This window comes from Prinia subflava, chromosome 8, assembly GCF_021018805.1.
Source record: "Prinia subflava isolate CZ2003 ecotype Zambia chromosome 8, Cam_Psub_1.2, whole genome shotgun sequence".
NCBI lineage: Eukaryota > Metazoa > Chordata > Aves > Passeriformes > Cisticolidae > Prinia > Prinia subflava.
The window spans coordinates 29,021,725-29,037,826 of record NC_086254.1 but is presented as its reverse complement, the minus strand read 5'-3'; the positions used below and the strand labels follow the sequence as shown (position 1 = coordinate 29,037,826).

The 16,102-nt window shown below is 49.7% G+C and overlaps 1 protein-coding gene across 1 annotated transcript; it reads right to left on the bottom strand.

The window, feature by feature from the left end:
* Positions 1-72: 72 nt before the first annotated feature.
* On the bottom strand, positions 73-15,857 carry STMN3 (stathmin 3). Its single transcript, XM_063404401.1, has 5 exons — positions 15,585-15,857; positions 6,299-6,394; positions 5,777-5,952; positions 5,102-5,293; positions 73-4,636 (listed from the first exon to the last, which is right to left on the bottom strand). Exons 1-5 carry the CDS (start codon positions 15,601-15,603, stop codon positions 4,577-4,579), a joined length of 543 nt encoding a protein of 180 aa, XP_063260471.1. The 5' UTR covers positions 15,604-15,857; the 3' UTR covers positions 73-4,576.
* Between the last annotated feature and the right edge of the window lie 245 nt (positions 15,858-16,102).

The window sequence follows — 16,102 nt, the reverse complement described above, 5'->3', positions numbered from 1 at the left end:
TTGCCCACCCTCACTCCCAGCCACAGGGGATGGCAGCAGGACTCTCATTCAAGCATTTATTACTTTGTCCCTCTGAGAATGGTGATAAACTGTCAATTTCTGCCTCTTTTATACTGTGTGAAAAAGTCACTGAGATTCAGAGGATTAGGGTCTATTTTGTTAAATCTTTAGGTCAATTTTCTGTTTAATGCTGTTTATTAGTATTCTCACAATACAAAGAGAAGCCTTGGAACTAAAACAACCCATTTCTGGAGAGAGATGGACACATACGGTTTCATACCAACTTTATTTCTTTTTTTTTCCTTTATTTTTTTTCATGATCACTTCTTTTGCACAACAACAACCTCAAGCTGACAATGAAATGCACGTGGCAGACCAAAGGGAACCGGACAAGGCTCTGTTAGGGATGGAAAGTCTTTCAGTGACACTGTGCCAGCTCCCCACCCAGCGCAAGGGAGGGTGACCCCGGCTGTGGCAGGAGGAGCACATCCTGCCTGCAGGGCAGCCAGAGTGCTGAGCCCTGGGCTGACAGCTCAGCCCTGTGCCCACACAGTCATCTCCCAACCCTCTCCTGCAGCCACGGGCCGGGGTGCTCCTCCCGGGGTGCACAGCTGCATATCCTGACTCTGTACTTTGGTACTTCCCATTTCAGAGCACTTTAGAGATGTGGAGGCATCGGCTCCCCCGTGGTCCCCGTGGGGAGGGAGCATCTATGTCCCCTTGTCAAAGGGTGTGGGAAACTGAGGCATGGGGATGCCAGGGATGCCCAGCTGCCCCCTGCATCCCTGCACCCTGGGGACCACAGAGCACCCACATATAGGCATGGGCCAGTGCCCCTCTGCTGCTTTACTTAAAGACAACTGACTACAAAGGTGGAGTTTATTGGTCTTACTATGTCATCTTGTCCCTAGCATGGAGAGTAAGAAATCTCTAGCACCGTAAACAGCCATTCCCTGACTCATTTCAAGTGGTATCAGAGTGTATGTGCATATATTGTTTCCACTAATGTGTTTCTGTGTGCGTGTGCACAGCCGGGTGCACAGCCACTGCGAAGAGGACAGGAATGCCCTGGGAGGGATATAACGAACCCCATGAGACAGGATTGCAGAGCCAGGGCCAGAGAGTCGCTGGGCTAAGCTAAAGCAAGCAAGCTGAAGTTTACATTTGAAAGGGAGCAGCAATACCGACCTACCCCCGAGGTAGGATGCATGCAACTCCTCAACTCCCACCAGCCCTGGAAGGTCAACTCAAAGGGAACCTCAAAACTGGGTTAAAGCAAGATTTTTTAATGACTTCAAAATAATAAGACAAAGAATAGGCTTAATCCAGAAGCAGTCGTAGAGGGCAGCATCCTTGGAAGTGCCTATTTACAGGCAGAGCTGAGCTCTGCTCTATGGAACAAGGAGGGCACAGAGCTGTAATTTGGGATGTGAGGCTGGTTGTCCCAGCTTTCCTACAGCTTCACCCATCGCCCGGCTGTTGGTGCCAGCTGGGAGCTCATTTAGCTTCAGCTCCTCATTCTTGCCCTAATCAAAGGCTCTTCTCCAGGAGGGCTCCTGGAAGGCCCATGCATGCACATGATGATGTCACCCTCCTGACTTTCCTCCCTCACTCTGCTGCCACACTTGAAGTCCAGGCAGGGGTGCCGTGGGTGCCCTGAGGATGCTCCCCCTACAAAGCACATTATCACATCCATATGCTGCTGCAAAAATGAGTTTTAAAACTGTTGGTTCAGAATTCAATTCATAAACACCTTCAGGGATCAGTGGAGACTGCAAGCCCCACAATAAGGAAGGTGACCCCAAGAACTGGGGGGGTTGCATGCTGTGTCCACATCCACAGTACATGGGAATGCTCCAGGAATGACATAGGCTGGGGCGGTAAGGATGTTAATGAGGATACTTAATTAGGCATGAAGTATGCAGCTGCACATAGCCAATAGCATGACAGGATATGGAAAGGCATGGAATAACCATGATCCTGGCCTGTGCCATGTGCTGCAGGTTGGGCACAGTGCTGCATGAGCTCCTGGCCACGATGGGTTTGGAGCAGTGGGTGGACACCCCTCATCCAGCCAACACTGTGCAGCCAAAGCAGTCACACATTTCCCTGATAGTGCCCAGTGGCACTGGACAAGCTCCTGAATGTCCCTACTCCATCCATCTGCACTGGCAAACATGTAAAGCCTCTGGCCCCACAGGTGAGGCTGTTTCCTTGGCACAACATGTCTCGGCAGCAGCTCCCTGACATTACCAATGCACAGCTCTCCCTGCACGTCCCTGCTCCTCTGGTGCAGGAGCTTCTCCTGCAGTAACACACTTCCCAGCCATATCCACCGTTCCTCACAGCACCAACCTGATGGAGGGGAGAAAAATTAGTTTCCCAGTGCTCACACCTGCATGAGCACCATCTGCCAGGCCATTCTGCACTTGCCATGGGAATTTTTGCCAGGAAAAGCTATTGCAAGAATAACTCCCCCACTTGAGACCCATCTGGGCTTCACAGAGGGGGAAGAGAGGGGCGTGGGGGCAGCACAAGGGACTGAGAGGGAAGATCCAGGCAGGAACTGAGCCTGGAGACACGGGAGCTGTTTGGGAGGACAGCTCTGACTGGAACAACCTGTTACAGCCCTCTTCCAGCACATGCTAAACCTGACAGATCCTCCAGTTTCCATGGGGTTGCAGAGAACCACCTGGAACCTCCGCATGGGGAGGTTTTGATCGACACTAAATTATATGTACTAGAATTGAAGCATCACCTCTATTCTTCTTCTCAGCCCTTCCTTCTCCTCCAAGCATGAGGAGCAGCCGTCCCCACTCTCACTGCCCTGCCCGCAGGACTCGGCTGCCTCCAGCTCCCAATTCCATCATTTTCCAGCTGCTCTCTGGTCCAGCATCCCACTGGCACCCTGCCTTCACCTGGCCCAGCCTCTGACTCCTTCTGAGCCCCCAGGAGAGAGTGAAAATGGCCATTTCTTTTGTTTTCAACTCTTGCTCATGAGTACAACATTTCTGATAATAATAATCATAATAATCATAGTACTAAAAACAGTATTTACAACAAGCTCCAGGTCAGAATTACACACCAAGCAAACACTCAGCACCACAGAGAGTAGGACAGGGTTAATATCTCGCAGATACCTTCTCAGATCCCACCAACGTGGGACACAGACATTTGACAGTTTCAACCATTTCTTACACACAAACATTTCATTTAAATTACTTCTTAAATTTTTTTTTAAACTTTTTAAAATTTCTTGTCACTATATGGATGAGGTGATGCTGGCGGTGACGCCGCGCTCTACACAGATGCTTATCTAAGACAGCTGCTACTATAAACTGATCATTAGCTACTGTTAAGAAATTCAACCCTCAGTTTCCTTCTTTGCCCTAAATCTAGTTTTGTCACTGACAGCACAGGAGCTTTCTAACAGCCCTGTCCTCCCCCCAGCCCACGAGGAGGGGTTTGGGAGTAAGGTAGCCCTTCCTTTTAGGAGCAGAGTCCCCTGACATCTCAAGCCATGGCCGTGGAGGGATCGCTCCCACATCCAGCTGGGAATTCTGTGGAGATCAGAAAAGAGCCTCAGGATTTGGTTTCCAGCAATCTGCCCTGTGGTGGCTCCAAAGAGCCACATCCATCACTGGGAAGAGGGAAGGATTTTTCTGTACACTAAAAGGCTATTTCACAACCATGCACTGTCTCTGTTGGATTTTCTTTCCTAACAGAGGGGCATCCTATACTGTGGGAGCACTGAGGAGCCCACAGAGGACTGAGGGGCTCTCCCAGGGCTCCCAAGGAGCTGGGAATGCAATCACCACCCACAGCTCCCCTGGGCAGAGCAGCCAAGTCCTCTCAGTCCCCACTCAGCCGGGGAGAAGGCTCAGTGGCCAACCAGGGCATCAGGCAGTGCCCCCTCAGCTGCTTCCACGAGTTCTCAAAAATCACTCAAAGATGAGGATGGTGGTCACTGCCTACCTGGGCTGGCTCTGGAGGCAGCTAAAAGATGGGGTTCTGCACACTGCAACTCCTGAGCCATCCATCCCTCTCCTTCCTCTCTCCTACCATGGGCAAACAGGGGCCTGCTCCTTATTTTACTTCACATACAGAAATGATCACTTACTTCCCATTTTTCTGAAACTGATATTTGGCTCAGAGCAAACACCAAGAGGAGGAAAAGCCCCAGATAAGAAATCTGTATCTCTGTGACACTGCTGGTTGAATTTATTAATATCTTCGTTTGGGTTTGGTTTTTTTTTTTTTACATCAGTTTAAGAAATATTTTCTTTTAAAAAAATGACAACACCATCCAAAGAAGCTGTTTGATTGACTGATCATTGATTGTTTCTCTATTTGATGTGAACTAGTTGCTATTCTGCTTAGAGGTCCCTATGATCTGTGAATCCCCACAAGCACTGACGACTGGGGATGCAGAGAAGCGTGTAGCTGGGGGACAAACACCGGGGAGGGGGCATGGAGAACCGAACTTCGCATCTAGACAAACAAAATAAAATGTGTTGGTTGGTCGATTGGTTGGTTTGTTAACAGGAATCAGGTGCTAGATGTGTAGAAAAGCCCTTTATCCAGAGATCTCCTCCCGCTGTTCCTTGTTCCTGCGGACTTCGGCTGCGTGCAGTTCCTGCGAAGACGGGAGAAATTACACCGGGCTAACACGCCCTGCTCTTGTGATCAACATATTCCTCATGCACATGGGATTTGCATCAGACATAAAAAAAAAAGACAGTTTCCCATTCAAAACACCCCTAGGGCAGGGGTTACACTTGTAAGGGGTGAAGGATCATCTGTGGGAGCCGGGTGATGGAACCTCCAGTGAACACATTCCTGGCTCCTCCCTCCTGCAAAACCCTTCAGCCATGCAGCCCTCAGTGGGCCTGATGCTGTGGCTTTGGACTTGCATTTATCATGATTATCCAGTCTATGTTCTTTACTGACCTTGAAGGACATAACCCCCCTCCTCATGCTGCTCTGGAGCAGAGCTCCTCCTCAGCAACCACCACCAAGAAAACGCCTTGCACCCATCACACTGGGACCATTTTCCCATCAGGATCAGCACCCCCAGCCCTGTCCCAGGGGTCACACTCACCTTCTCGCGGAGCCGCTCCCTCAAGGCAGCAAGATGTGCCTCACGGATCTCCCTGCTCAGCTCCATCTTGTAGTTGAGCTTCTCCTCGGCCAGGCGGCTGAAGTTGTTGTTCTCCTCCAGTGCCTTGTGCAGCACCTCCCGCTCGTGTTCCCGCTTCTCTGCCAGCTGCTTCAGCACCTGCGCCTCCTGGGTCTGCCAGGGATGGGGGTGAGGCCACCGGGGAGGCTGGTCCAGCCTTCATCTCCCCAGAGAGCCTTTCTGACTCCCTCCTCTGCTCAAACCATTCTGCCACCCCCCTCCACCCCAAAACACAATCTTCTTGCTTGGAAGATACTTTTGACACCTTTTCCCTGCTATCATAGAATCGTCTAGGTTGGAAAAGCCCTCTGAGATCATTGAGTCCAACAATTCCCCCAGCACTGGCCAGCCCACCACTCACCCATGTACCGAAATGCCACATCTACACCATGATGATGATGATGATGATGGAGTTGAATTCCCTGCCTAAATCATGCTGCAGAACCTCATTCCATGATTCCTATGTCTCACCTGACAATTTACACTGGAATAACAAGTGTCAGAACACTTCCCAGCCTTTTTTTTTTTGATTACTCCTGCTGAGTTTTAGGGTTTGGTGCAATTAGTACCAGAAAAGTATATATTACATCTCCTTACCTTCCTCCTCTCTTCTGCAGCCTCCAGCCTCCTCTGCAGCTCCTCCAGAGACAGGTCCTTCTTCTTGGGAGGGGAGGAAAGGATTGGGCTCTCAGGAGATAAATCTGAAGGGGACTTCAGGATCACTTCAAAGCTCTGGCCTGATGCCCTCTTATCCAGCTGCTTCACCTCCATATCTTTGTGGGGAAAAAAAAACAGGGACTGTGTGAACCTGTGCCATTCAGGAAAGTGACCTGAGGTCATCAAGCTCCTCACACAGGAATTAGGATTTTCCCATGTCCTGACCTGGGTGATTTTGTTTTATCTCCACTGTTTCTTGATTAGAGATCACCTTCATCCTCTCCATGCAAATGCAATTAATTTAAAGTCATGGCATAATTACAGAAAGGTCACATTGCTGTTAATACCTTGTATGTCACCCCAGCATGAAGCAGAGAGACTCTGACTCTGGCAAGCTCCCACACTGCCTGTGGGAGAATAATCCAAACACTGCTGGAGCTCCTGTGGGAGCAGATTACTTACCTCCATACTGGTAGATGGTGTTGGGATGGGGCTGGGTGTGGAAACAGGAGCAGATGAGGGAGAGCAGAGACAGCTCCTTCATTTTCTCCTTGTAGGCTGAAAGATACGAGATAGCAATGAGAGAGGTTCTATTGGCAACAGCATCTCTTTTTCATGGAGAAATTAAGCAAGTATCCCACTTGCAGCTATCAGACTCTGTGGAGACGTTTCCATGCTGCCATAGCTTGCCAAAAGGTCCCCAAGGAGTGTCTGATCTAGAGCAGCCTAAATTAGCTGCCAGTGTGACAAATGTTATGGGAACACACAGATTAGGGATTTAACACATCTAGGGGTATAAGTTTCCATGCAGGATTTTCCCTCCAGAGGAGCTGGGATGCTGCAGCCTGTTTGGTTAAACATGTTGGGACAGTTGCCCCACCCTGTCTCCACTGGAAGTGGAATTTCCAGTCTCTGAGATAAATGATGCCCTCTGACACCTGGAAACATTGCTCAAGCCCTGGCGAGCTGGGAATATTTCACAATTCAGCATTTCTGAGGTGAGGGGGAAGAGGCAAGAGGAGGTCAGCAATGTGGAGAACAGAGGGGCATTTGAGTCTGCTTCTGGGGCAATCTTCACCTGTATTTTTGAAGTTCAGCACATTTAAGACAGTGAACTGCTTGCACCCTCCTGACAAAGAACCTCAAAATAGAAAGAGTTGAACTCAGGCTGTCACGTTCTTTGTCACATCAGCGAAACCCTCACAGCATCACTCCTATGTGGCAGGTCAGCAGCTGGGGCTCAGCAGTGGGTGCTGCTGCCTCATGGGTGCTGTGAGGCTTTGTCCTGGGCTGGCTGCTTGGGTGACACCCAGGCGTGTGGGGACAGTGTCTTCATGTCTGCATGTCCTGACAAACCTGCCCTGAGTGCTGCCCTTCCTCCTGCCTCTGCCACAGGCACAGGCATTTTGCTCTCCTGCCTTGGCTCTGCCTCTGGATTTCCCACATATCCTGGGGCTTCTGGCCTTGGTTTGTCCCCTCTGGACTGAGCTCATTTCGTGCTCCAGCCAGAGGCAACTCTGCAACTCAGCTTCCAATGCCACCTTCAGAGCAAGACCCTCCCCTGAGCCAGGACAGGGAAATCCCCAGAACCTTGTGATCTGAAGAGGCATTAGATGCAGAACAATTCTGAAAAAAGTAACATTGTGTGTATCACGTGCCCTTAGGAACATCTTTCAGGTATTCTCCTCTGTCTTCCCACAGTTTTGAGTGGGAGCCTGCTTCATGCTTGCCCTTATTTTTCCTCCTAGATACAGAACTTCACCTTAATTAACACCCTTCTTTTGCTAAACCACCATCCCTGAAGCTCAGATCTTGACTGAACACTTTATAGCTTCCTCCCCATTCTGATATGAATCTCCTACCCAGTCCTGCTGTTAAATGTAAACCAAATAGGAATAGTTTACACCAGCAGTGGCAGCCAGACATCTCTGATTTTGTTCTTAATGAACAAAACCTCTGGAGAACCTCTGAGAGGCCCAAAGCCATGGCATGGAGCAGGAAGCTAATGCATCTCCTAATGTGCTGCCAAGAGTCCTGAGGAGGATCCCTGGGAATAGATGAGAGACATTATCGTTTATTATCATTTAGACATTATCATTTAATACAAACAAACCGGTCAACAAAGTCGTTGCTCCACCATTATGTCTGGGCCTGGGTGAAACCAAGGCATGAGGCAGATGTGCCACACCCCTGACCCTTCTCATTTAATTCGATTTAATTGTCTGACAGCACTTGTGACAGAGCACAGTGCTTTGTATTTCATGGCTTGGGTTTCACACTGGCTCTGCGTGCAGATGATTCTGCCTTTCAGGAGGTTTGCCGTGGTGATTCACAGCTGCCTCCATTCCATCGGGATCTCCCCTGTCCTGCTGTCCCTTCTGCAGAGCAAACTGACCGTCCCTCTCCGTCAATTAAAATGAAGAGGAGCAGGAGGACAAAAGGCCCTGGGCTGCGGCAGGGCTGTGCTGAGCGCTGGGCTCTCTGCATCCCCCCCGCCCCGGAGCCCGCAGCCGCACCCGGCGCCAGCCGCAATTAGCGGCACCCGGGGCCGGGCAGCGGGGCCGGGGCTGCCGCGGCCCCGGGGACCGGCGGGGGATGGTCCCGGGCAGCCTCTGCTGCCGGGCACTGCCCTCTGCAGCGGGAAGGGGCGGCGGACCGAGCCCCCGGGGCCGCGGGAGCCGCCGGGGCCGCGCTCCCCGCCCAGCGCTGTCCCTTCAGGACCGCGGCCCCGCCGGACCCCGGCCGGAGCTGTCCCTTCAGCACCTACCGGGGGCCGGGCTGAAGAGGGGCAAGGAGTGACTCCTGAGGGAATTATAGAATCACGGGAGCACAGGATTGTCACAGATTTGTTCGGGTTGGAAAAGCTCTCCATGATCATCAGGTCCAAGTGTTCCCCCAGCACAGCCAAGCTCACCACTAAACCATGTCCCTGGTGTCCCTCTGCATGGCTTCTAAATCCATCCAGGGATGGTGACTCCACCTGTTCCCTGGGCAGCCTGTGCCAGGACTTGACAGCCACTTCGGTGACAACATTTCCCTAATGTCCAGTCTAAACCTCCCCTGGCACAATTTGAGCCATGTCCTCTTGTCCTGTCACTTGTTAATTGGGAGAGGAGGCTGAGCCCCACCTGGCTGCACCCTCCTGACAGGGAGCTGTGAGTGAGAAGGTTCCCCCTGAGCTTTCTTTCCTCCAGGCTGAGCCCACCCAGCTCCCTCAGATACTCCTGGTGCTCCAGACCCTTCCCCAGCTCTGTTCCCTTCTCTGAACACAGTCCAACCCCTCAATGTAATTCATGTCCTGAGGAGCCCCTGATCCATGTCCTGAGAACTACACGGACCCCTGAAATCCCTGAAATCTCCACACCTGCACTCCAGGGCCAGCAGTTACACCTGTGGGACACAGAAGCATCACAGTGATGGCCTTGCGCTCATGACACATTCTGTGACAAATAATTGTTTTATCAATTGTTTTACAAGAAAAGGCATCCTGTGAGGAGAGGTGCATCCTCTGATTCAGTAACTAGAAGAGCCATAACCTCTGGGTAACTATTTGGAAACCTGTGTCAGTGAAGATCAAACCTGAGATCTCCTGAAGCAAGACTTTGGCTCAATGACAGCTGCTTAAAACTCAGGGGTGAAAGATGCCCAACCTCAGCACTAGTTTTTTTTTTTCAGAAGTGTCTGCACTCCCATTTGCAATATATTTAAGGTTGACAAAACCCTTGAACTAGGAAAAGACATGTGGCTGGTGAGAATATGACATGGCCAAGGAGTTCCTGCCCAGAAAGGATGGCTCTAGTGCACAAATGTACATATTTTAAGAACAATTAGATGGGGAATGCTGAACTTTTTAACTTGAGCATCTATTAGCATTTTTAATTCTATTAACTTAGTAAGAATAAATTCAGCTTGCACTGAGCAAATATTTCATTTCTGTATAAATTAATCTGACTCGGGTCCTCAGGGACTTGATACCAAAGCATTGCTTCAGTCTCAGAGGTGCAGCAAGAACTCTGCCTAGCTGGTGGGCAGAGGATTAGGACAGGCTGCTCACTCAGGTGTGAATTACTGACATTTTATTTCTCTTTTAATGCAAACACTGCAATAGAAGGATCAGCAGCAAATTCATTCACTCTGGTATGGTCTTCATCTCTGTGTCATAACATTTTGTGTCATATCAGAATGGGGGTGAAACACTGCAAATAACTGAGTTGTGTAAACCAAGAAGTGAATAAACTGTAGAAGTTAGAGAAAATATATCAGCCTCCCATCTGGTAAAGTGGAGTGAACTCACGTTCTGTTGGCTTTAGAGGAATTTGAGCAGTGATTAAGCTACAATCTATAAAGGCGCAGTCAGTTCCTCAACCTTTCTGGACATTTATGCCCTGCAATCAGCACAGGCTGATTCTAGTTTGGTTGTATTCCACCCCACACCCCATGAGCCAATCAATCTTTATTACAATTTTTCATCTTACTTTTCCCTGCCTATTACTATTATATTAAAATATAATATATTGCCTGGGAAAAATCACTTTCTCCCTATTGGAAACAGAAGAAGGGAGATGTCCTGAGCCTTCATCAAGGTACCAGGAGGCTCAGGGTGCTCCCAGCTCTCTCTAGTGACTCCTTTCCTCTGCTCCCTCTTGTGCTGTAGGGAATATCCTGCATTTCCATATCCCTGCTGCTTTGCACGAGTGCTGTGCACACCATCGATCCATGTAAAGTGTTTATCTCCAAGTCAACCCCCAGAGACATTATCCAGCTGCTCCCCAAGTGCTGGTGGTGCCAGAGATGGAGGAACAGCTGGGAATGGTGTGGTGCAGGAGCAATGGGATTCATTTTCCTGCTCATGATGTGCCTGGGTGGTAGGGCTTGAAACCTATTATTCATTAAAAAGTTTTGTTCTCTGTTTCCTAAATAGATGAAGCTAAACTGCAGCCAGGTTTTGGGGTGGTGTTTAATGACATCCAGCAAAACAGGGCGAGGCCATCTCGGCACAACACCGACGTGGCATCAGTCACAGTGAACCAGAGGCAGAGCAAGACTAATTTATGTGAAATTTAAATGAATGAGACTGGATGTGCTCTGTCTGATAGCAAGGTCAGAGGAAGGTTATTACAAGCAAATAATTTGGTTTGTGAAGATAACTTTGGAGAAGTAAGAATTGCTTCCATAATGAATATTATCTCATTAAAAAATAAGAATAGGGCAATTATAAATGCAGTCAAAGCTTAAACAGAAGGTACAGAAGACAGAGAGAGACACTACTGAGACCTCCAGCACAGACTGCAAAGCCACACTCACAAAAAAAAAACCAACCAGAGTCCTCAACAAGCCTTGAGAGCACAGCAGGCTCTAGATATTCTCCCCTGCTATGAATCCCATTATAAAAATATTGGCCAGACCTTCAGTCTAATGCACTTCCACCTTCTTGCTGCCCAGCTTCCAGAAGCAAGTCAGCAGCAGATCTTACAGAACCAGAAAACACTAGTGGGGTTTTTTTTTGTTTATTGTTTGTTTGGTTGATTGGGGTTTTTTTTTGGTCAGCTCAGCAGCTGTAGCCCACACTGATGGCATAGGCACACCACGAAATCCAGGTGCAGAAGTTACAATGGGCTCGTGTGGAATCATCCATGAGAACAGGCAGATGTGAGGTTTGCTCTGCCTTCTGTCAGACATCTGCTGAACCATTGCCCAGGAGTGGTTTCCAATCACCCACCTCCTTCCCCCAGGTTTTATTGGCAGCTCATGAATGTCACAACAACCTATGCTGTGCCCAGCCAATGCCTCAGCAGATCACTTGAGCTGTAGCACTGGAACATGTGGGTTACTCCCAGGAAAATGACCGGGAAAATCTCCTCTTGTATGGGCTCAGCAAGAGAGAAGGGCCCAAACTGTGCAGCAGAGCCCTGGCTGGGGGGTTATTGCTGGAAGGAGAGAAGTGTGGCCTGTGTTTCTTGATAAAGCAGAGGAAGGAACCAAATGGAAGCAGCTGACCCAGAATGTTTGTGGATTTGGGGCAAAAATAGGTTCACAGTCAAGTTTGGGTGAGACAAAGAGCTATGAAAGAGCTGTGGAGCTGATGAGGCAGCAGTTCATGAGACAGTCAAAAGCAGAGCCCAGTGCCATGATGTGTCAGGTACAGATGTGCATTTGGTCTCTTTGGATCTGGGTTTCCTCTCTGTTAACTGAGTATTATTTTATTTCCCCATTATATAGTGGCACTATTTGTATAAACAAATTCAGAGGGGATAAGGTTCTCTAGTAGGGCAACAATCAGGTAGACCTTGAAAGAATAAAAGGATTATTTGGAAATATGCTGAGCAGCTCTTTACCATTTGGGAGGTACCCAAGTGCCACAGCACATGCACATGCACATGGTCTTTGGTTGCTCTCTGGCTCTTTTGTATTTTCTAAATCATAGCACATTGGTTTAACTCCCTTCTGGAGGGGAGATTTTAATTTTTAAAACATAACTCACATCTGGAGGAGTACAGCCCATATCAGTAGGACAACTGGGAGGGATTAGCCAGGTATGTTGTTTCCAGTTAATTTAGGGGTATAGAAGTTTGAGGGAGTTTCAGGTCCCTGCAAGGATTGTCATGAAGGATCATCAGCCACGTTCACCCCTCTGCTGCCCAGACTGCTGTCACAATGGGCTTATCTGCAGCCTTCTGGTTGCCACATCAGACCACTAAATCTCAGCTTTTACTCAAAAGAAGGAAAATATGTTCATCTGATAAAACAGTGCCTTCACCAGATCAGAACCAACAATGACAGATTCCAAGAAAGGGCTTGTTTGAGATATCTGAAGCATCTTCCTGGAGCCTATATGGTGCCATTAAACCAGATATTATTTATATTTTAGAAAGAACAAGTATTTGCTAATTATTTAGTTCCCTTGTTTGAAAACACTGGTGGGAAAAATTATAAATGCCTACAATAATAGGCTCTTTCGGCAGGTAAAACTGAATTCTCAATGAAAGAACCATCATTTTTTTAAGGCCACATAGACTTCTTCAACAGCCAAAGAAAAAGACAATAGTAATTTCTTAAGAACACAGAGAGATGGAGAGCTTGACAGAAAGGACTCTGACTCTCCAGCATGGGCAGTAGAAATGTCAGGACAGGGCAACACCATATGGTGTCCTTCAATGCCACCCAGACAAGGCATCAGGGGATAACCCAGAGCTACATGAAGTCCCTCTGCTCTCACATCTCGGTGCAGGGCGGGGAAACCTTGGGATCTGCCAAGGCCCATCTACCATGGCCAGTGATGAGGCCAGGAATGACAGCCCGGTGTTCCCTCTTGGCTCCACCTTCCCAGACACGCCAGCGTCGGAGAAAGCCGGTGGGGATGTCACCTTCTGCATCATTTCATAATCTCGCCTCTCTTTATTCACCCCAGACGCTCCGAACCTGTGAGGGGGGAGTTCCTTAGCCCTGCAGAGCCCAGCCGGGCCCCCGGCACAAAGGCACAAAGCCTTGTGCAGATGCTGCGGGAGGAGGTGCGAGGGCTCTGCCCGCCAGGGCTGCCCGGCGGCGGGGCCGGCTCCGCAGCTGGGCCGGCACTGAGCATGTGCCGCCCGCCTCCAGCGCCCAAAACAACCCCTGGGGCCCGGGGAAAACGCCTGAGGGGACAGGCAGGGAAGAGAGAGGGCAGCCAGGCTCGGGGGAGCAAGCCCTGTTTCTTTTCATCCCGAGGATTTGGTTGTTTGTTTAAACAAACCGAGCAAATCTTCCCGAGGGGGATAAAGCCCCCCGGGCGTCAGCCGCAGACGACTGCAGCTGCCCTCCCCTCAGGACGGATCGGCTTTTGCTGAGAATAAAGAAGGAAATAATGAAAAAACAGAACAAGACTCATTCCTTAATTGAAGGATTCCTAATTCTTTTTCTCCTGCCTTTCCAGGGTACTGCCCATTGCTGCTGTACGAGCTGGAGGCGATGGGGAGCTGCTCCTGCAAAGGCAGCTGGGCGAGGCTCAGCCCCGACCCTCCCTTGGCACACAGCGCCCTATTCTCTTCCCTCCTGCCACAGCACTGCTTCCCATGACTTCCTACTCCTTGAAACTGCTTCTCTGCTTGATCTGAGTCACAAGGAAGCCCCTTTTCATGCTTCTTCATGATCTTAAGTGTCTTTGACAGTAAAACTGCATCTTTGGGAGGACGAAATGTACTATGGGCATGCAGTGGGCTGGAAGGGTGAGAATGCACCAACTGGAAATTGCATCTTCTGCCTACGTGTTTCATCCTCCACCTCATCCATCTCAAGTTTGATGCAACCTTGGTTTAGAGGGCTGGTAAGTCTGAGCCTTCCCTCCCACCCCCTCTCTGCAAACGAGGTCCAGTCCTGCTCAGTAGGAGATGGGTGGCACCTCCCAAGAGTGCACTGCTGCAGACATTCATTGAGACAGGGATACTGGCAGGAATATATACAATAGCTGGAGGTTTTCTATCATAAACACATTTTTACACTGCTGCTTTATGTCTTTAATTGCATGCAAAGCCCTCTCAGGATCAGATGCGCCCTTATACTCCCCCCACATACACACCCCTCCATCTCTCTGTCCTTCTTCCCCCTGCATCTACTGATCTTTTAAGAGGAGCAAGGAATAGAAAATGCACGGCAGGAAAGCACGGCAAAGGGCAGTGAAAGAAGCGAGTGTTGCCCGGTCTCCTGAGGGCTGGTTCCCTGCCTGGGGGGCATAAAGCACTGCCGGCTCTTCCTTTTTGTCTGTCGCTCCTGCTCAGCCCTCCAGGATCTCGCTTCCCCCTCCAAGCGCCTCTTTGTGGGCTGCAGAATTCAGAGTCATTCCAAGAAAAAAATCGGTTTTCTAAAAGAAAGACCCTCTAACCCACCCACTGTTCACTGAACCATTTTAAGCTTTTCTTCTCCTTCACCCACACTCCCATGTTCAGCTGCTTGACTCCCTCCTTCCCAGTCAAAGGGGGCAAGACGGGTCTTTAGGGAGCTGGACCGAAGCAGCACAGCATCCTCGGGCTGCCATCCTGAAGCCAAACCCGAGCAGGCTCCCGGGCAGCCGCGCTGTGATTCCCGGCACTGCTGCAGGAGGGAGGAAGGGCTCCCCTTGCAGCATCTCATTTCACTCAACGCCATCAGAGGACCGCTCCCCTGTAGCATCCTCGAACCAAGAAATGTGAGCTGTGCAAGAAATCTGGGGCTGAGAAGCCGAGATAATACACGAAACCTCAGCCAGGTTCTTCTGGTTTGCTTTGGGGGATTTTTTAGGGCATTACTGACTCTTGCCCATGTCTTCCTCTCCATTACCCATTTAGGCAACACATGATCTTCACAAAACAAAATGTAATTTGTGATTTCCTTACATCCAGCTGCACCACGTACAGTTTTTTCTCAGGGAAAAAAAAAAGCTCTACGACGTTACAAAAATAATATTTAATTGGCATGTAGCAGCATCTTCTAATGGCACAATGAAACGGCAGCAATACTTTAAATTGGCAAGTTTATCACACGTGTATTCATATTAAAATAAAAAGCCCACCTGCTATCTTGCATCAGAGGGGTGTGTGTGTATGGGGGAGGAAGGGGAACAATGCTGCCATACCAGCTGCCTCCTCAGCACAGAACTCCCCCGAAACCCACGGGGGGAAAAAAAAGGCAAAAATCAACCCAATTCAAACCTTCAGAATAATGATTAAAAAAAAAGTATAAAACTTGATGGTTTTAGAAGTGCATTGATGCCAAGCCCCCGAGAAGCCGCCTGTCCTACCTGAGACGGTGCTGGCCATGCTGCGGCGGGAGCGGAGCGGTGCTGCAGGAGCAGGAGGGAGCGCAGGAGCTGCGGAGGTGCTGCAATGCTGCGGGGAGGCAGGACTGACTCAGCTGGAGGGGGCTGCAGCCATCCGCGGCGGGGAGAGGCTGGAGCGCCCAGAGAAAGGCGAGGGGTGGAAAGAAAAAGAAGGGTCACTAGTTCAGAATATTAATGAGCGTATCAGGCCTCCTTTCCTGGGTGGCTTTGACGGCAGATCCCTCCCAGGCAAGCCTGCCTGCCAGGAACACAGCCCCGCGGCGGGGGGAGACGAGACACACCCAGCCGGGCGCTGGCAAAAGAGGATTTTTTTCCTCCTCTTCCTCCCTTTCTTGTCTGCTCGAGATGGGCTAAACTGCTTTTTCCCTTGCTGGAAGCAGAGTTAAGCAAGATAATTTATTTATTTATTTTTTAAACCAGCCGTTCTAAGGCAGCCTCACCTGCAGGACCAGGTTGGGGGTCTGGCTTGACTGGGCTGA

Coding starts and splice junctions, on each gene's coding strand:
- STMN3 (XM_063404401.1), bottom strand. Junction 5,294..5,776: donor CTGCAGAAGAGAGGAGGAAG/GTAAGGAGATGT, acceptor CATCCCTGGCAG/ACCCAGGAGGCGCAGGTGCT. Junction 4,637..5,101: donor GGGAGCGGCTCCGCGAGAAG/GTGAGTGTGACC, acceptor CCGTCTTCGCAG/GAACTGCACGCAGCCGAAGT.